Raw genomic sequence first — 20,882 nt, forward strand, 5'->3', positions numbered from 1 at the left:
GCGAGTGGATTAGGGGCAGAGAGAGAGGGAGACGCAGAATCTGAAGCAGGCTCCAGGCTCTGAGCTGTCGGCCCAGAGCCCAGTATGGGGCTCGAACTCACAAACTGCAAGATCATGACCTGAGCCAAAGTCAGGCGTTTAACCAACTGAGCCACCTAGGTGCCCCTCGCTCAAGGTGAAATCTTAAAGTCTTCTGAGGTCTTTTCTGAGCATGCCTCTTGCCCTGGGGATGTGCATGGCTTTCAATCTCCTCTCATGTATGGTGGCTTTTGAATGACTTAGTTTCCCAAAGAATCTCACCCCAGCTTTCCTTCCAGGTCTTAGGTCATCCATTTTATGTCACAACCCACAACTTCTTGCCCCAGAGAGCCGTGGGTCTCTAGTCCACCTTGCTGCTTTCATGAGCTGTGTCCATCGTTCTTCTCACCCCAGTTCCAAGCTACGTGAGACAGAAATAAATGTCTTGCTTCACTCATATGAGGACGTTAAGAGACAAAACAGATGAACATAAGGGAAGGGAAACAAAAATAATATAAAAACAGGGAGGGGGACAAAACAGAAGAGACTCAAATATGGAGAATAAACTGAAGGTTGCTGGAGGGGTTGCAGGCAGGGGGATGGGCTAAATGGGGAAGGGGCACTAAGGAATCTAACTCTTGAAATCATTGTTGCACTATATGCTAATTTGTTTGTAAATTTAAAAAAATAAAAAATTAAATTAGAAAAGAAAGAAATGTCTTGTATCAGTCCTTCAAGTATCCCCCAGAGAGATTAGAATAGATATAGACAATAACTTGGGAATGAGGTCTGTTCTGCTCCCTCTGCTTCGAAGGACTGAGGTCCCAAACTGGGAACACAGGCTGCTGCTACTTTAAGACCAAAACTTCTACTGTGCCAGGGAGGGGCGGGGTAAGGCCAAGGAAGAATGCCATAAAACGTTCCTACCGCTTTGAAGATAGTTTCTTTTCTTTTTCTTTTCTCTTCTTTCCTTCTCCTTTCTTTTTTCTTGCTGTCTTTTTTTTTTTTAATTTGACATTCACTTGATTTAAAAATTGGACTCCCTCCACCCTCCTGCCCTGAGTTCTGACAAAGTTAAGTCAGTCAGTTTCTGATTTGTTTGTTTGTTTTCTGTGGTTGACCAAGAGCTTGGAGCTTCTTAATCCACCATTTTGCTCCAGTTTCCCTCTAGTCTTACTACTTGTTCATGTTAAGAAGACCGGCCACATTTTCCGAGTACCTTCTATGTGACATAAATACTAGGGATATTATAACAAATGAGACACAGTCTCCACCTTCATATGGCTTCTCTTCTAGGGGAAGACACCAGAAAACAAGTCACTGAGACAATTGCCATTTCTAATGTGTGCCTTGAAAAGGGGGAAAGGCTAATCTAATATAGAGAATGACAGGAACCTACTGGGGTCCTGGAGTGCTATTTTTCTAGTATCTTTCTTGCGTGCCAGAGAAAGTCTCCATGAACTTGGGTATTTGAGTGAGACCAAGGCTGGAAAGGAGGTCCCAGTGTAAAGAGTGGGGACAAAAAAATGCAGCCTAGTGGGCAGCATTGACAAAGACCATGGTGTAGAAACATACTTGCAGCACCTAAGGGAGCCATCGAGACTTCAGGACCACGAATAAGGAGAGGAGGGCACAAGACAAGGCAGGCGAGCTGGAGGGCAGTTGGAGGCCACTTGAAGTTCGATGGGCAAGTTGAGGGGTGACCCAGTTTGGACTTCTAACATCATTTGTTGCTAACTTGAGAACTGATTAGAGAATGGTATTATGGAAGCATGGAGGCCAACTAGGGGGATGTTTGCTACAGTCCAAGAGAGGTTATGGTGGTCTGGACTATGGCGGTTGACAGGAAGGGTGCGGACAAGAGGGAGACATGGCTGTGTTGGGGGTGGAGGATGTGGTGGGACTTCCTGATGGGTCGACTGGATGGATGAGGAAACAGGCAAGGGAGAACTTGAGGAGAGCTTCCAGTTTTCTATGAGAAAATGATACGAATAGACAACGGCGCCATTACGATGGAGAGGGAAACCTGGGCGGGGAGAAAGGGCTATGTCGATGTGTCTTGAAATAACCCTAAGACCCCCCAAGTGGAAATGTTGAGTAGGGAGCAGAATGTAACACTGTGGCTCAGACACGAGGGGACTGAGCTGGAATAGACACACAGATCAATGGAACGGAATAGAGCACCCAGAAATAAACCCACAATTACATAGTCAATTAACCTTTGATAAAGGAGGAGGCGAGAATATGGGATGGGGAAAAGACAATCTCTTCAACAAATGGTGCCGGGAAAGCGGGACGGTGACACGCCAAAGAATGAACTGGACCGCTCTCGTAACACCATTCACAAAAATAAACTCGCAATGGCTGAAAAACCTGAATGTGAGACCCACGACCATAAACGTCCTCGAAGAGACAACAGGCAGTCATTTCTCTGACGTCAGCCCTGGCAACAAAAAGAAGACTGAGCTACAGATGTAAATTTGGAAGCCTTTGAAACGTAGGTGGTATTCTAACCCATGCGTTTTAATGAGGTCACCTAGGGAGACCGTGTCGAGAGAAAAGAAGTAGGGACCTCAAACCTAACATTTAAAGGCCAAACAGATGAAGTGAACCAGATACGGGAGCTGCCAGATGCTGGCTGGACTCTGCCAGATCACATCCCTGAGCCCAGATTCACGAAAATAAATGTCCTCTGGGATCACACAACGGGATCTGACTGCTCGAACCATTACTCGGTATCTGTGTTTATGTTCTGGGATCATTAAAGCCAAAGGCAGATGGCAGGTCATAAAACGCTGCTTTAAAAAGTCAGTAAATCCGGGGCTCCCGGGTGGCTCAGTCGGTTAAGCATCCGACTCTTGATTTCTGCTGAAGCCATGAGCTCGGGGTTCGTGGGTTCCAGCCCCACATCAGGCTCTGTGCTGACAGTGTTGGGATTCTCTCTCTCTCTCTCTCTCTCTCTTTCTTGCTGCTCCTCCCCTGCTCACATGCACACATGCTCTCTCTCAAGTTAAAAAAAAAAAGTCAGTAAATCCTTCTTAGATGGGGCAAAGAGATCCCGAAGGCCCCTTCCAGATCTATGCCCCTACAATGCCAACTCGCCATGCAGGAATTATGCAGCCTTCCTCCGTTGCTTTAGGAAATAACTGTGTGTTTCTGAGCTACCAGAAAGGGATAGGGGGGCTGAGAGAGAGGGAGAGAACTTCCTTGTATACAGCTGTCTCAGTTTCCATCTGAATTCGTTTTCCATCCTCGTGTTTAAATTGGTATGGTTTTTTTTTTCTCTTTTACAATGAACATATGCCTTCATAATATCTACACTTAACACTGTCAAGATTCTTCTATGGACTGGACTGTGTGTCTGTCCCTAACACAGTGCCTAGCCCAAGGGGCAGCTCAAGAAAGGCCAAATGAACGGACAAATGAATGAATGAATGAAGGTTTTGAGCTAGTGAAGGATCCAGAAACTCATTTACTTTAGAATCCAGGGGATCTAAAGCAGATCTGACATTATCCGTACATATCAAGTAAGTTGTTACTTTAATACAATAACCCGACGGGCTTAATTACTTCAATTCCTTTGAGCCACAACAATTTGTTGGCCACTTGCCTAGGATTATGGCAGGCACCAGGGTCAGGGCTAAAGAGGGCTGACAAAGGGGTAGAGTTGGTCCCTGGGCTGTGGGCTGGGAGATGCACAAACAGAACAAAATGCCCAACACGGGAGTGGTTTGTGCACCCCCCCTAAGGGCAGACCTAGACTGGGGAGGCCCCCGTGTGGTAGAATGGGTGGGGGCGGGGGGGTGGGTAACAGCCTGCTTCGCCTCTTTGTTGAAGTCTAGATGACCTTGGGCAAGTCCGTTCACATCGTTGGAAAGCAGCATCGTCTTCCTTAAAAAGGAGTTCTTTGTCTCAGTAGTGCACACGGAAGTCCTCTCGACTCCAACATTGTCATTTTCTCTTTGTCGTCAGGAACTCTCTGGAAGGAACAGGGGTTTGTACAGGCCAGAGGTCGGAAGTTGGAGTTACAGAGGCCTGATGTACATGTTTGGGGCTCACCTATTAATGCTTCTTGGGGCTCCCTTCAAATTCTATTTCAAAAATGTAACATTTGAAATCATGTTCACATTTAAGATGCAGGCAATTTCACCTAAGAATCCAGTTTTCCCAGGAGATCCGACAGCACAAGGAAATGCTAGCCCTGGGGTGGTAGGTGCTGTTTTCCCATTTACTTTGGACCCCTCTCGATGGTTTCTTACCAGTCCTAGTGGTCTCACTGGTGACCGAGTTTCAGAGCAGGTATTTGGAACAGGAGTTCAAGCCGGTGATGTTCCTGGAGGCATGTCCCTGGAGGGAGGGCGGGAGCCTTTCCTAGGAGGTAGATCAGAATGTCTGAGCGTGTTTTCGATCCCAGAGGTTCAGAAGGTACCCTCTTCCCACTTCCTTACCTGAAAATCAGTGGGTGTCATGAGCCACTGTACAGACGAGAGCGCGGGGCGGGGGGTGGGAGGGGTGGGGGGGCATGCACAGCAATCATTTACGTAATGGCGGGAAGAGCTAGCATCCATCGAATGCTGGCTTAGGTCTAGCACTGCTCTGAGCCATATGGCATTACCAGCCCCATTTCACAGATGGAAACTGAGGCATCAAGACATTCGTTAGTCACCTTCTCCAGAGTCCTGGGTTGGCAGGTGACTGAGCCAGATACTTGTTCTGCAGATGAAATCAAGGTTGGGAGCTACGACTTGCACAGCTAAAACCCACGGGGGGAGGGGGGGGCGTCTCTGAGCGGGGAGGGGGCCCGCTGAAAGTGGCGTTGGCGAGCACCACTAATTCGGATGGCAGAACAGAGCGCGGGGGCCAAATGTTCGTTGACGTGGCGGCGATGACTAGAAAAGCAATCCCAGCAGAATATCGTTACTCCAACACGGAGTGTGTTCCTCCTAACACACTGTTAACCTCCTCCAGATAAATTCTTTTTTTTCTTTTTAAGATTTTTTAAAAAAATATTTATTTATTTTTGGGAGAGAGACAGGGCATGAGCAGGGGAGGGGCACAGAGAGCGAGGGAGACACGGAATAGGAAGCAGGCTCCGGGCTCCGAGCTGTGAGCACAGAGCCCGAGGCGGGGCTCGAACTCACGGACTGTGAGATCATGACCTGAGCCGAAGTCGGACGCTCAACCGACTGAGCCCCCCAGGGCCCCTCCCCCGCCCCGCCTCCGGACAAACTCTTAAACCAACTGAAGAGCCAGCTCTGGGTTTTATAAACCAACCTCTTTTATTATTATTATTTTTTTTTTTGGAGGGTTCACATTTGTGCTTTTTGTCTGCCAGACGGAAATGGGGTTGAACGTCTGACAATAGCCTGTGCACGTGTGAAAGCTGAGCAGGACACTGTGGAGACAAAGCCCACCATTCAGTGACATAAGTCATTTCCATGGATGGCTTATGAACGTCGGCATCATTACTTGTACTCTCAGTGTTCACAGAAAGCCCTGGGTGTCCAGATTTCAGGCAGGTTTCCCCCTGAAAGTTAAGAAATTCACAAAGTGCTGATGGAAATCCAAAGGAAACAACAACAACAACAACCACCAAACGATTCCTCGTACGGCCGATTTTTCCTTAATGTACTTTGCAAAGCCGGGGAGAAGGGTGTAGCGTGTATGACGACAGGAAACGGACTTGTCTATTACTTCGGCCTGTCTGGTGACTGCAGGGAATTGAAAATGAGGAATAGGTTGCAGAGATGATTTCCAGAGGGAGAAAGAGTGGAATATGGAAAAGAAAGGTCAGAAACGGAAGAGGGGGGGCACATCAATAGTGAAGAGAATGTCGCGGGGCATTGCCGGGGAGAAGCGAGGGGCAGTGAGGCATGGTATGGAAGCCTGTGGAATCAGCAGCCTTTTTGGATGAGAAAAGGGGCAAGGGATAGTGTGCATTTGCTTTTTTTTTTTTTTTTTTTTTTTAAAGCAGTTTGGAGACTCTGGTGACGATTCACTAAAACACGGTACCAAATCACCTGACTGCAGAGAACATGCCCGTTGAACGTATTTCAAGATCTCAGAGGGATCACTTGTTATATTTCAATGGGTCTGGTCTGAGAGACATCGCCGTATGACTCCAGAAAATCTGGCGGTTGCTCAGCCAAATACTACGGCCAGTCACTTTCCTGCCACTTTAAGAGGAATCACTTTGAAATATTCGATGTGTCTGCAGACACTTGGGATACAGGTTATGAGAACCACCGTCCCCCTGCCCCCCCCCCCCCAGATACCACTGCACATTTTCTCTTTGATTAAAACAACAAGATTCCTTTTTAGCCAATAAGTAAAGTCTGGTTCAAAGGCTCTCAAACTGCCACCTGTTACTTCAAAAGCTCTTTCAATTCCCCGAGCAATTTACTGTAGGGCCCTTGCACTCCTGGGTGTGGTTTCCATCCGTTTCTAGCCATGCTTTCTCCGTGTAAAGGAAGTATCGATCTCTGAAGGCACATTTTTAGTAGAGACCTGTCCGTGGAGGTATCTGCCTGGCCTTACGGCTACGACGGTGGAAATGGAGAAAGGGTCCTATGGGTATAGAACAGGTCAAGATCTTCAGAGCATTGACCGGAAATCGAAATTTTGGTTCAGTTTTTAAAATTAAATGTTGGGGGCGCCTGGGTGGCTCAGTCGGTTAAGCGGCCGACTTCGGCTCAGGTCACGATCTCGAGGTCCGTGAGTTCGAGCCCCGCGTCGGGCTCTGTGCTGACGGCTCAGAGCCTGGAGCCTGCTTCAGATTCTGTGTCTCCCTCTCTCTCTGCCCCTCCCCTGTTCATGCTCTGTCTCTCTCTGTCTCAAAAATAAATAAACATTAAAAAAATAATAATAATAAAATAAAATTAAATTAAATGTTGAACTGACTGGCCCGTCAGGATGGCCCACTATAAAAAAAAATAATAACAACAAGTCCGGGGGGCCCAGTCGGTTGAGCATCTGACTCTGGATTTCGGCCCCAGTCTGTGATCTGAAGGTCGTGAGATCGAGCCCCACGTCGGGCCGCCCTGGGTGTGGAGCCTGCTTGAGATCCTCTCTCTCCCATTCTCTCTCTCTGCCCCTCCCCCCCCACCAAAATTAAAATAACAAGCCCTTGTGCCCTGTTGGTAGGAACGTAAAACGACGGAGCTGCTGTGGGAAACAGAATAGTTACCAATCCGAGAAGCGGCACCTCAACTAATTAAACACAGAGTTTCCCTATGGAAAATTCTGGATCCAGCAATTCCCTTTCTGGATCTATCGCCAAAAGAATGGAAAGAAAGATCGCTCACAGCAGCGTTATTCATAATAGCCAACAGGCAGAAGCGAGTCAGTGGACCATCCTTCACCCTTACAAACGAAGGAAATCCAGACACGGGCTACAACTGGGATGAACCTCGAGGACATAACGCCGAAGGAAATACATCAGACGCAAAAAGACAGGTACTGTGTGAGTCTGCTTACCTGAGGTGCCCAGAGTGGTCAAATTCACAGGGACGGAGAGTAGAGTGACACTTGCCGGTGGCTGGGGGGGAGGCTGGGGAATCACTGTGTAACAAGTACAGAGTTTCAGTTTTGCAAGATGGGAGGAGTTCTAGAGATTGGCCGCACAACGTGAAAGATTATGAAAGATACGGAAAGATACCAGGTGGCACTGCTTCACGGAGGGCCACGAGTGTCGTAATCTACCACAACCATCAGAAGAATGGTTTGATATGTATATTCAATCCATAATGTACAAATCAATAAAAGAATGAGGGGAGGAAATGTAGAAAATACAATCCAAGAGAAGACCAGAAATGAGGAAAAAAAAAAAAAAAAAAAAAAAAGCAAAGATGAAGGATGGAAAATAGGATCTAACTTACCATGTAAAAATAGGCCATTAATTAAAATAAATTAAAATAAAATGGGAAGACTTAACTGTCTCTGCAATATTTTATTAAAATAATTATTTGTGCTAACACCTCTGGATAGTAGAGGTACAGGTGTCTCTTAATGGTTTCTTTGCTTTCCAATATGTTGAAGGTGTTTCCTAATTTAAAAAAAAAAAATCTATTTTAAAAGGAGCGAAAGGGAAAGCAAATTTAGAATTAGTTTAGAAATCTTATTAAGAAGGTAGGAGTAGACCTCACCAAATGCTGGCAAGGATATAGAGAACAGAAATTCTCATCCATTGTGGGTGGAAATACAAAATGATACAACCACTTTGGGAGACAAAATGTAGTTTCTTACAAAAATAAACATATTCTCATCAAATGACCCAGTGATTGCACGGCTTTGTATTTGCCTACATAAGATGGAAAATTATGCCCACACAAAATCTGCATATGAATATTTATAATAGCTTTATTTACAATTTATTGCCCAAATTGGATGCAACCCAGTAGGTAACACCAACCGACTTCGATACATCCAGACAACAGGATATTGTTCACCAGTGAAAAGAAACGAAGGGCCCTTGGGTGGCTCAGTTGGTTAAGTGTCCGACTCTTGATTTCGGGTCAGGTCATGATCCCACAGTTCCCGAGGTCGAGCCCTGCATTCGGCTCTGCGCTGACAGCACGGAGCCTGCCTGGGATTCTCTCTCCCTCTCTCTCTGCCTCTCCCCCGATCTTGCTCACTCATGCATGTGCACTTTCTCTCTCAAAACACACACACACACACACACACACACACACACACACACCTTAAAAAAAAAGAAACGAGCTATGAAGCCATGAAAAGACATGGAGAAATCTTAAATGCATATTGCTAAGTGAAAGAATCGAATGTAAAACAGCAACGCTATATGATATTCTGAAATCCAACTATATGATATTCTGAAAAAGGCAAAAATGGAGACAGCAAAAAGATCGGTGATTACCAGGAGCTTGAGAGGAGAGAGGGACAAGTAGATGGATGTGTTTAGGGCAGTGAAATTTTCTGTGTGGCTATAATGGTGACACACATTTCTGAAAACTTATCGAGTGTGTAACACAAAGCGTGTTATACCCTAATGTAAACTATGGACTTTACATAATAATAATGCCCATATTGGCTCATCAGTGGTAACCACTATGCTGCATTAACACAAGATATTAATATTAGGCAGAAATATGGGTGGAAACGGTGCTTGAGGAGATAAATGGGAGGTCTGTATTTTCCGTTCAACTTTTCCATCGACCCAAAACTGCTCTAAAAAATAAAGCCGATTCATTTAAAAGAAAAGTGAGGAGTCAGAATAATCATTCCCTAACCTCTCAAGAAATTACGAGAGAAAAATTACTAATGCAATTCTTCTGAAAAATAAATGGGGTCAGAGAAGAGATTTGATGTTTTTAGGTAAGCCAGCTTTCCTTCTGAAGGGGCAGAAGCCTGGTCATCCCGGCCAATCTCAGATATCTCTGGAGGGCAATCTGAGCTCCAGAGTTTCCTGTGGGGTCAGCAAAGGATGTTGTGCCTGCAGCACAACAGGACTTCTCAACCTCTGCCCAAGCCTGCTTCCTTCACCCCCTTCCTTCTGTGGTCCCAAGGGCACTCCCTCATAAACATCCTGTAAACTCATCCTTCCCCAGCTACCTATTATCAGTTGATATCCTTGAGGAGCACAAGCCCAGGGAGAAAAACTAGACAATGAAGGTATGCCAAAAAACAGTTTTTTAAAAAGTAGAGACGTTGAATAAAACATAGACAGTGATTGAGGTAAAGTACTCAGGAGATGTTGAAGTGCAGAATGGATGCCATCCAAGAATGACCTAGCAAAATCCTATGCCAGGAGAAGGCAGAACAACTATAACATTCTAAGTGGAAAACAAACAAACAAACAAACGTGTAACTAAAAGAATTTTATACCCAGCCAAAATTTTCCTCAAGTCTAAAAAGGCAATAGGCAGACATTCTCAAGGTGTCGAAGGCACAGCATCCTTGAATGCTTTCAAACAGTATCCACAATGGCCATTTAGTCCATGAATTCCAATCAACTAAAAATATGGACCAGAAATGAAGCTCTCAGATTTCTTGGCTCTGTTGAATCACATAAAAATAAAAGCAAGGGTGCCCGGATGGCTCAGTCAGTTAAGCGTCAGACTTCAGCTCAGGTCATAATGTCACAGTGCGTGGATTCGAACCCCAAATCGGGCTCTGCGCTGACAGCTTGGAGCCTGCTTGGGATTCTCTCCTTCTCTCTCTGTCCTTCCCCCACTCTCTCTCTCTCTCTCTCTCTCTCAAAATGAATAAACTTAAAAAAAAAGTGTCAATATTATCAACCTTGATAAAGTAAAATAAAGCATACAATAGTTAATTTTTTTTACAGTTACAGGGGTGAAAACAGTATAAGTGTGCCAGTTTACCCATGTTTCAGAGCAAGAAGTGAATAAATATTGTCTCTATAAATAAAGGGCATACTTTCAAAAAATGATTCCAGGGGTGCCTGGGTGGCTCAGTCAGTTAAGCGGCCGACTTCGGCTCAGGTCATGATTTTGCAGTCCGTGAGTTCGAGCCCCGCGTTGGGCTCTGTGCTGACAGCTCAGAGCCTGAAGCCTGTTTCAGATTCTGTGTCTCCCTCTCTCTCTGACCCTCCCCTGTTCATGCTCTGTCTCTCTCTGTCTCAAAAATAAATAGAATAAAACGTTAAAAAAAATTTTAAAAAAATGATTCCAAATGCACGTATTTTATTTTCTTAACTTTAGAGGTACCTTTTAGGAAACCATAGTCCCAGGGATAAAGATATATTTATTACTTCAATAATTCCTTAATTTTATTTTATTAAAATCTTTTTTTGTTCATTCATTTATTGAGAGAGAGAGAGAGAGAGAGAAGGAATCCCAAGCAGGTTCCGAGCTGATTGGAGCCTGATGTGGGGCTTGAACTCACAAACCATGACATGGAGAAGGAAACTGGGGGAGCAGGCCTGGGCAAAGTGACAAGTTCAGCTGTGATGCAGGCCCAACCTGCTTTGCTCGCCCCACAGGAAGCTCCAGGGCTGGGATTGCCCTCCAGAGGTGGCTGGGGGGGGGGGGGGGGGAGCAGGGTGCTGGGATGGCCAGACCTCTACCTCTGCACGGGTCACTGGATGGGGCCACCCTGGGAAGGAGTAGGCCATTCAGCCCAACAAGCTGCTGTCTACAGTTCTCTGCAGTCATGGAGGGGGTCCCATCAGTGTCCACCACATGAGGGGCTGATGAGTTGGGGGAGATGGGAAAGAGACATCCTTGACCCAGGAATGGCGAGTTCCAGAGCAGTGATGGGGTCCCTCTGTGCTGGGCTGCCTGCCGGCTTCCTCCATTGTGACAAGAGGGAAGAAGGGGGATTGGGGTGGGTGTTAGTCAGTGTGGAGGTTTGGTGGTGAGACGGTGTAGACGATCCCCTGTTAGCATCTATGTTCTCAAAGAAGCTTGGAGAAAGACTGTCTCTTGGCAAAGGGGGCCTCCTGGAGACACTTACGGGAGTTGCAGGAGCGTTAATGAGACCATAGTAGGTTTGCGGAGGGACAATTACTTAGGTCCTGTCACCTCTGTGGCATGATTTCCTCCAGCACCCTGGGCTCTAGCCAGGAAGGTGGAAGACAGGATTGGCCTTGGAGGGTTCCATTGCCCGCAGGGTACAAATGGAGGAAGAGAGGGGCCGAAGGCATTTGCAGGGCAGGAGCACAATGACAGACAATGTTACTGGGGCTCAGAGGATTGTGTAACTTACTCAAAGCCACACAAGCCAATACGTGGGTTGGCAACCAGTTTAGGAACAGGAGCCCAGGTCTGGTGTATCCCATTCGGGGCCCTGGCAGGAAAGACAGGGCACATTCCGAGACTGGGTAATAAAAGGACTAGGTAACTTCCAGAGACGCTGGAGGAGGGGAGGACACAGGAACAGAGCGCCCCCTGAGCACTAGTAAAGGCCAGGTCTGAAGAGGTGAAGGGGACGGCCGTGCCAGGGCCTGGTGACAGTGTGGAGAGGACTTCCCCATGACTTCCAGGAAGGGACGCAGCCAGCCTTTGATGGCCCAGCCAAGAGGGACCTTGGCGTGAGTACCTCTCCCTCGGTCTCCCCACCATTCCTTGCCCCCCCACACCCCAGTTTGGCAGAGGGCAAGGAAACTAACGGGCTCTGGGCAAGGTGCGAAGTGGAATCAGCGCACAGCCTTGACGCCTCCGGATACAAGTCACCGAACCAGTCTGGGCATCAAGCTTCTTTTATCTGTAAGATCAGAGCAGTCACCTGCCTCCTGTGATTTGCAGAGGGCCCTTCCTGCACCGCGGAGCTGACCGCGCAGACCCGCCGCGTAGCACCCCTGCGTGGACCGGCGGGTCCTACCCACACTGGGCTGCACGCGCGCGCTCCCTTTGGTGCAAGGGGAGCGCAGCGGTGGGAAGCGCTTCCTTGCCCTGGGGAAGCCCTCCAGCCGCCTCACCGGGAATTTCGAGCCCCGCCTCCGCCTGGCCAGCAGCCCCCGCGCGGCGGGGCAGGTGCCCCCCTCCCCCCCCCCCCCCCCCCCCGCAGAGCGGCGCCCTCCACCCCCGGGGGGACGTGGGGATGATGCGGCCATCTAGACCACGCCGGAGACTTGGGAGGCCACGAGGACTCCGGGGCGCGCCAGGAGGCGCCGCAGGAGCCCAAGCGGGGGTGAGAAGTCCCCTTCCCTGTCCGCACGACAGCCAGCGATCCCCGCCTCCCGCCACCCGCAGCTGTCGGAGCGCCCCCTGGCGGGCGGGCATCGGAGGCGCGGCCCCCGCCGGACCCCGCGCCTCCCGCCGCGCGGGGAGGAGGAGGAGCGAGCTTGCAGCTGCGAAGCCCCGGGAGGCCTCCTAGCTGGGGTGCGGGGGTGGGACGGGGGCTCCGGGGAGCGGAGGAGGGCCCGGGTTCCGGTGACGGCCCCGCTGGGAGCAGCGGTGGGGCACCGACCGGGGAGGCCGCCGAGGGTCACGAGGCCGAGCTGGCAGCGGGCTCGAGCAGCTGCGGGCGCCTCCCTTCCCGAGGCCAGAATCGGAGAAACTTCAGGCGGAAAGTACCGCGGGGATCTTTGGGCTCAAGTCCCCTCTTTTACAGATGGGGAATTCTAGGGCCAGGGAATGACCCGACTGGGTCGCAGGGCGGGTCGTCGGCCGGACCCGCAGGAAGAGGAAAAGGGACTGGCCCCCTAAGGCGGCCCTGTCCCTTTGCTGCCAGTTAAGAACAACCCCACCCCCCCCCCCCCCCGGTCCCAGGTGAGCACCCCATTAGGTGATCCCAAACCAACCAACCAAAATACCACATGAACCTCACAGGGTTACTCAAATGGAACTGGCTCCTTTCTAGGATTTCCGAATGCAAACATTTCTCATCCTCTCGCCAAAAGTAAACCTTTCTCCAGTTTTGGGGCGGCGCTTTAGCGGCCGGCCCGGCTCGGGGGTGGGGGGACCCGGCACTGCTGAGCGATGTTTAAGGACAGGGTTCAAACTGGGTTCACGGTCAGCTTCGCCACCAGCTCTGTGCGGGGTGACACTGGGGTTCCGCGTCCGCAGTCGGGGGGGATGGGGGAGGGACGGCGTTGGCCAAAGGCGGACCCTGTAGCGGCAGCCCAGGCGTGGGGACTTGCGGGGCGCGTTCCGAGCCCGGCGGACCCACCAGCCAAGTGGACGCAAGGGCCAAGGGGCCGGCTGGCTGCTCCGCCGCCGCCTCACAGCCCAGCCCCGGCGCTGCACAGGCCGCAGATGACCCGCCGACCTCGGGCGGCAGAACCCCCTGGGCGCCGGGAGCAGCGAGAACTCCCCCATTGTTCTGGGGCGGATTGAAGGCGCGCCGGGAGGAGGCGGGCGGCGACCGGGCTCTGGGGTGCTCAGCTCTGCGGAACGCCCGGGGCAATTTCCGATGCCCACGTTTTTGCTTCCACTCCCTCCCCCTCTTCACCCCCGGAAAAAAAAAAAAAAAAAAAAAAAAAGCCCTCAATATATCCGGCGACTTCATTTGTAATTCCCTACTTCTTTTCTTTTCCACTCGACTTCTCTAACCCTCAGGACACAGACCATTTTTATTAGGAAAATCCTTAAAAACATACGCACACTTACAAGCTGTAAGATTCGCACCCAACCAGGCCTGAAGTTAGCCACACCGGGAGGTGCAATTCGCCAGAGCACTACCGCTCTCTCCCCTAAATCTTGGACTCAACAACCCCCTAGCTCCTAGCCCCCCAATAGTATGAATTCATGAAAGACACATCCTTTGGAGATACCCTTTCCTTCTTGCATTTCCAAAATAAACCGTCGGTCTGATGCTCAGAAGAGCATTCTCGTGTTTTAAGAGTTCAAAAGACATTAATGATTAATTAAATTTAAAATGAGGCGAACAAGTCACTTCTGAAGAACAAATACAACATCCCAGCGACAGGGGAAAAGAAAAGTTGGAAAGAAATCCTCCCTGCGAACAAAAAAAGAGGCAGGAAAATCCTCTACCTAAATTACACTCCCCCCACCCCCCCACCCCGTCTCCCCCCCCTCCCCCCGGCAGTTTTGTGGGAAAATGTCTTGGGCTCAAGGTAGTTAGTTACAAAGAGGTGGCCCGGGGCACAGCTGGGGCGCGTGGGTCCCGTGGTGGCCTCTGGGTTCTCTGAACCCTCTCGGGTCACCGCCGCCTCCCTCTGGCACATTTTCGAACCGGAGGTGCTAAGGCCAGGCTGTGTCTTTGTTTGTTTGTTTGTTTGTTGTTGTTTTCAGTGTGCTCCCGACACTCGGGAACCGGAGCCGGAGTGGGGCTGCGGGGACTCGGGGCGCTTGGGGACATTTACTCCGGGAGCGAGAGCGCGCGGGGCTGGCGGCCGAAGTCTAGTGTCCGGCGAGCAGGGCGGAGGGAGGTCAGTTGTGCAGTGCAGGTTTGCGCCGACACTGAAATGCAGCGTGGGCGGCGGCTCCGGGTGAGTCACCCCGGGGGGCGACACTCAGCCCCGGGGGCCGCGCTGGGGTCGGAATCGGAAGGAACGTTCTGTCCCGGAAAGGCGAGAAGCCGGGCGTTGGAGGCCCGCTGGCCCCGCCGGAGCCGCGCGTGCAGGCACTGAAAACTTTCTGAACACGACAGGGATGAACTTGAACATCCCGAGCTTCCGAACTCCAGCCGCCGGGGCGAGAATGCGGCAGCGCTGGGCCCCCCTCGCCCTCGCTTCCGCAGCGAGGGTTTACAGCTCCGCTCCCGCGCCCCGAGGGTCCCTTTGCACAAGAGAGCTGGGGAGAGCGGCTTCCACTGGGTTTGGGCTTAAATAAAGAGCAGCTCAGCGATCGATTTGCTCCAAGTTGAGAAAACCACACCTGATAATTAGTGTAACAGGTCAGCAGACCAAACCGCCTCCTAGATGCAGGCGCATGGAATGCTGGCCTTAACATTTATTCAGGGAAAGGGGGAAAGAGAGAACGATTTCTTAAACCCACGGTCCCCCCACAAACTCAGATCCGGACAAAACTTTCTGCACGTGACGTTCACACTCCCTTTTCGACCACGAAGCCTTTCACCAGACTCTACCTCACAGTTAATTTTCTTCCTTCGCTCCCCCGACCTTTCCTGCCAGTTAGGGAGCAGAGGGAAGATTTTTCTTGAGGACAGTTTACACCGATCTCAGCTCGCAGCCCGAAAAAGATCAACTCTTGGCAAGGAAAAAAAAAAAAAAAAAAAAAAAAAGGAAGGAAACACTTTTTTTTAAAAAAGTTGACAGCCTTTTACAAACTTTCCACTTAAACTTCCGACACCGGTGCCTGTTCCGGGTCCCCGGCGTGGGATGGTCGCTTTGGGGAGGGCTGCATCTCTGGCCTGACTCTCGCTCCTCCAACCCCCTTCCTACCGTACAACACACACACACACACACACACACACACACCCCTCGGGCCCGCCAGCGAGACATCTGGATCGGGACTCGAGTCCCGACCCAAGGGCAACTACACGCCAAGGCTGGCTCCAGGGCAGCGAGGGAGCAAAGGCGCGCGGGAGCCGGAGCGCACGACCGCACCGCTCGGCGGGGTCGGACCTCTCCCAACCCTCAGCGGATCCAGCATCCTTCCGACCATCTGCTTCTGTCACCAGGTCCTGGCTCCGCCCCCCTGAGCCCGCCCCTTGCCCCGCAGCCAATAGCAACCTCCGACCTCTCTCCACCGCCCCAAACCCTTTCCACACCCCCACGTTCCGGGAGCCGGTTGGCTGCTGAACGCTCAGCGGAGCGCCTGTATTTGCAGAGCGCTCCGGGTTTCTGGTAGGCGGACGGGCCCGTCAGTCCGGAAGGCTGGGCCCGCCCACCCCACCTCGGTCTCGGGCTCTCTTCTGCGCAGTTCTTCGCAGCCTCCGCGGGGAAGTGCCGGGGCCGCTCCCGAGGCTCAGTGGGCAGGACCGCGAGAAGGCAGCCCCGGCGAGCGGCCGTGCGCACCGTCTGGAGTGGCCGGGCAGCGGGGGCGCGGCGTCCTCTTGCCCGAGCAGGAGCACCCTTCGGGCCAGCAGTTGCCGCCACCCCGACTTTCGTTCCAGTTGAAGCTCCTCCCGGGCAACATGTCAAAAGCCGCCACCGCTACAGCTGCCGCCGCCACCTGGGGAAGAACGGCAGCGGCGGCGGCGGCGGCGGCGGCGGCCGCGGGCGCGCGGGGGCAATAAACCGACCCGCCCGGGCGTCCTGCGGGCCAGGGAACCCCCTCCGCGCTCACAGCTCCGGCGGGCCCCGCGCCATGTGCTGAGCCATGTCCCTCGCCGCGCCCCCGGGCTGCGCATGGGGCAGCGCCTGAGCGGCGGCCGATCCTGCCTCGATGTCCCCGGCCGGCTCCTGCCGCAGCCGCCGCCGTCCCCGCCACCGGTGAGGAGGAAGCTCGCGCTGCTCTTCGCCATGCTCTGCATCTGGCTCTACATGTTCCTGTACTCGTGCGCCGGCTCGTGCGCCGCCGCGCCCGGGCTGCTGCTGCTGGGCTCGGGGTCCCGCGCCGCCCACGCCCCGCCGGCCCCGGCTCCGGGTCCCGACGGGACTACCCCCAGGCTGCCGTTCCAGGCGGCGCCGGCCACCCCGCTGGCTGCGGGCAGGGAGCCGGCCGAGGGCGCCGCGAGCCAGGAGGAGCAGAGTCCCGAGACGCCGGACTCCCCCAGCCCCATCTCCAGCTTCTTCAGTGGGTCCGGGAGCAAGCAGCTGCCGCAGGCCATCATCATCGGCGTGAAGAAGGGCGGCACGCGGGCGCTGCTCGAGTTTCTGCGCGTGCACCCCGACGTGCGCGCCGTGGGCGCCGAGCCCCACTTCTTCGACCGCAGCTACGACAAGGGCCTCGCCTGGTACCGGTGAGTTTCCCCAGCAGGGCCAAGGGCAGGGGCGGCAGCCGCGATCCAGACCCGCAGAGGACGGAGACGTGGCATGTGCCGGGGAAGTGACAGGGGTACAGCCTCCGACCCCCGGGGGGCGGGGTGGGGCAGACAGAGGAATAAAGCGGCGGCGCCCGGAATCCCGCCCCGGCATGGTACCGGGTGCTCGGGGCTCCACTCGCCACAACCCATAGAAACTTCTCGAGGAGGTCTGGCAGCTCCGTGGCCTGCGGTGTCCTTAGAATTAATCAAAGGGGGGTGGTCAGCGACTGGACCCTCTTAACTGTGGCCGTTTCCCAAAGCGACCAATCCAGATCTGCTCGTATTTTATTTTTCCTCCCGGAGCGCCGGGACGCTCTGCGCCCAGCCGGTCACGGTCTCCACCCTAGACCAACTTCCAGAGCGGTTTCTGCTCCCCAGATGGGGAGGGGGGTGGGACAGACCGACGGCGTCTGTAAACTTTTTTGTTACAGTCGAACTCCTGGCTGGAACCCGAAGACGGCCAGACCCGCTTGGCTGGCGGGCAGCTTGGGCTCGGGAGGGCGAGCTGGGCGGGTGGCCCGGCGCCTCCGCCCGGCAGCGGGGCGGGCGGCGCGGAGCGTGGAGCGGTGCTGGTCCCTGTCGGGCAAAGGCGCGCACTGCAGCCGGCGGGAGCGGCGCGCGGCTTTGAAGGCTCCGGGGCGCCGCCGGCGCTGCTCGCTCGTTTCCGCCTCCCGGGCCTGGGTGCCGGGAGAGCGCGGGCCGGGACGCGTGTGTCCGCGGGCCCTGCACTACGTCGGGGTGCAAAGAATGTGAGGGGTTCGTTGATTGAGAAATGTGCTTTTCCCGAAGGTCGGGCCTTTAGAAAATTTCGTTTTTCGGGTCAGGTTGTGGGGTCGGGTTGCCGAGGGGCAGCGAGCGGCCCTTGGGGTCATAATCACGACCTCTGCCCAACGCTTTCCAGAGCTACCCGTCTTTGGAGTGAGCTTTTGGGTTGACCGAGCTTCCGGTGAGGCGCGGGTGGGCAGGGGGTCCAGACTCCGGCCTTCGAAAAACTTGGTCGCCAACCAGGAGCCCGGCCAACGGCCTACACTTACCCTTCTCTCTGGTCCTGAGCCCCCAACCCTCGCGAGTGTGACTCTGGAGTGGCCGGCAGGCAGTCCTCCAGGCCCAAGATGCTCGGGACTTCGGGGAAACAAAAGGGGAGAGTCGAACCGAACCCGCGTTCCCTGCTCCCATCCCCCGCCCCCAGGCCCCGCGAAAGATAAAAGGGGGCTGACCCCGCGGATTAAAATCCTTCTCTTCCCAGCCTTGCCCTCCCGCTCCCTTTTGTCCTTCATGTTTTTATTATTGTCAGGAGTTGCCCGAGTCTCGAGGTTTAGCCAGCCGTGACAGTCACGCTTCCCACCGTTGCCGGGCTCTGGTGTCCGACGTCTGGATTCGCGTCCGGGCTCCGGCAGCTCGCTGGTGGCGCTGAGCCTCAGTGCTCCCATCCGCGCAGTGGGGATCCTGTGGTTGCCCCCGCCCCGGGCGGAGAGGAGCGCGCGGGTGCTCTCGGGTGCCCGGCAGCCACGTGGGGGCCTCTCCGAGTGTCAGTGCCGTCGGGTGCCTTGTTGTTCCTGCTTCTGCCGCCACCTGCCCTCTTCCTCCAGGGATGAGCAATCTGGGGGCCGGGAGGGCAGGAACGTCTTTTCAGGGAGAACCCGCCGGGGGCCGGAGGCAGTCCGGGGATTTCTAAGATGCGAAAGCTAGGGGCCGGGTCGGGAGGACCCGGCTGGAAAATCGCCGAATCGGCGGAGTCCGGCGGTTTCTGGGGCAGGTACGGAAATCCCCACTGGAGGATTCGCGCGGTGTCTAGGCGGCCGCGCTCCACCTGCCACGTTCCTTTCGATGGACTCAAAACTGCGGAATAAAGAGCGAAGCCGCGCTGGAAAGGCTCGCCGCGCGCCTGCAGCGGGCAGCGCAGCAGCCGGGGAGCCTCGGGCGGGACCTGCGCCCGGGGGGGGGGGGGGGGCGGGGAAGGGGGGGGGGCGCGGGGCGACCGGACTTGGGGGAGGCGGGAGCCCTCGTCGTCTTCCCTTGCCAGCTCCCGGAACCGAGGGGCCGGACTGACGGGGACCGGGAGGCCCAGGGCCCGCGGCGGCCACCCCGCGGACCGGGGTGGCGGGAGGAGCAAAGTGCAGACCCCGCGGCTCGCCCCCCGCGCCGCGGTCCCGGGCTGCCCCAGCAGCGCCCGGCGGGGCCGCAGGCTTAGTGGGTGTCTCTAAGAAAAAACAAGACGAAACCCAAGGCTTTTAAGGGCCATCTGCTTACTTCGTTTTTTTAATTGACGAAGGATATTCTGGATGTCTGGGCACATGTGTGGACTTAATTATTTTGAAGGCAGCCGTTTTAACTTGAGACAGACCACACCGGGAGGAAACGCCTGTCCCACGACGCTTTTCCTAAAATCCGGTGCCCGGGGAGCACCCCTCGCCCTGGCCGGAGTTCGTTCTCTGGGCTCAGCCAAGCCTAGCTCCTCGCCAGAGGTGTGTCCCATTGTATCTATCTCCCGCTGTGTCCGGACGGTCAGGCCGCAGACTGCAGAAGAGTGTAAATAATAATTAACCGGAGAGTTGCAGTTCGCGTACTGGTTAAAACGTGTCCTCAGAAGCAGAAAATAGGAGAGAGGGGAAGACATTTTGAAGGCATTTAGGCATTTTGAAGGCACTAAGAAGCTAGGGGCACGGATGGTTGAATCCGAGAGTCAGGCGTGGCGGTCCGTGGGGGAACCGAGGTCCTGGCTGTGTCTGAGCAAGTCGTTAATAGGTTTAATCGGTTGATAACACACTGTTGCTAGTGGCCTAACCGGTAGCCCAGAGCCTGGGCAGATTTGCGTTGTCTTAGGATTTGATCGTAGGTCTTTTACCCTTGGCAGAATGAGACCGTAGCAGGCCGAGCTGCAGGGATCATGGTAGGAAGGAGCCTACCAGGGTGGCGACACACGGAGCTGACCTCGCCACCCGCCAGGAATCAGGAATTTTCTGCTGCTTTACCTGCTGCTGCAGGGAAAAAAAAAAAATTGTTAGTAAGTGGGGTTCACCTGCTCCGGACCTGCGTGTTTTAGTCTGGGATTAAGACTCTTGTGGGTTTATTTTTCCAGTCCATTGTCCAGCTCGCTCTTGCTCTGATCAGGCCTCCCAAACTTCACAGGTGCTTCGAGGACCCCGTGGGTTGGCTTATCAAGACTTGGGGTGCAACCGGCCTTTACCTTCAGTTCCATGGTGGTGAAGGTGTTTGAGAAATAATGGGGGCACCTTACATACCCCCAGGTGGAGAAGTCACCCACCGCCTACACCGAGGCTCTGAACACTGGTTTAAACTTGGAATTTAAAATTAAATATGTACATTCTGTAGTAAGTTTCTCTCTTTGATTTGGCTTAAGCTCGGTAGATTTTCAAGAATTTTAATGACCCCAGTTTGGGAATTAAGTTAGCTAAATATTGTGTGATTATTATCGTGATTTTTTTTTTTTTTTTTTTTTTTTTTTTGAGAGAACTATGCCTTAGATGTTACAGCGCCAGAACCCTTTCCCCGCCTTGACTCTTCTTTCCATTTTTGGTTGTACAAAGAAG

General features: G+C 53.3%; 1 protein-coding gene and 1 long non-coding RNA gene across 2 annotated transcripts in view; one reads left to right on the forward strand and one right to left on the reverse strand.

Annotated features, from left to right (window-relative positions):
* Positions 1–3,029: 3,029 nt before the first annotated feature.
* Positions 3,030–7,805, reverse strand: LOC132688291 (uncharacterized). The gene is made up of 3 exons (XR_009614469.3): positions 7,495–7,805; positions 4,278–4,389; positions 3,030–3,997 (listed from the first exon to the last, which is right to left on the reverse strand). It is a non-coding gene; the product is annotated as an uncharacterized LOC132688291 (long non-coding RNA).
* Positions 7,806–16,221: 8,416 nt separating this feature from the next.
* LOC132687109 (heparan sulfate glucosamine 3-O-sulfotransferase 3B1) overlaps positions 16,222–20,882 on the forward strand; it is a 39,539-nt gene continuing 34,878 nt past the window's right edge. Inside the window, exon 1 of the mRNA XM_060645006.3 lies at positions 16,222–17,268. Within this exon, the coding sequence (XP_060500989.3) occupies positions 16,715–17,268 (554 nt within the window). The 5' untranslated portion in view covers positions 16,222–16,714. The remainder of the gene's footprint in view (positions 17,269–20,882) is intronic.

The sequence above is a fragment of the Panthera onca genome, chromosome E1, assembly GCF_046562875.1.
Source record: "Panthera onca isolate mPanOnc1 chromosome E1, mPanOnc1 haplotype 2, whole genome shotgun sequence".
Taxonomy (NCBI): Eukaryota; Metazoa; Chordata; class Mammalia; order Carnivora; family Felidae; genus Panthera; species Panthera onca.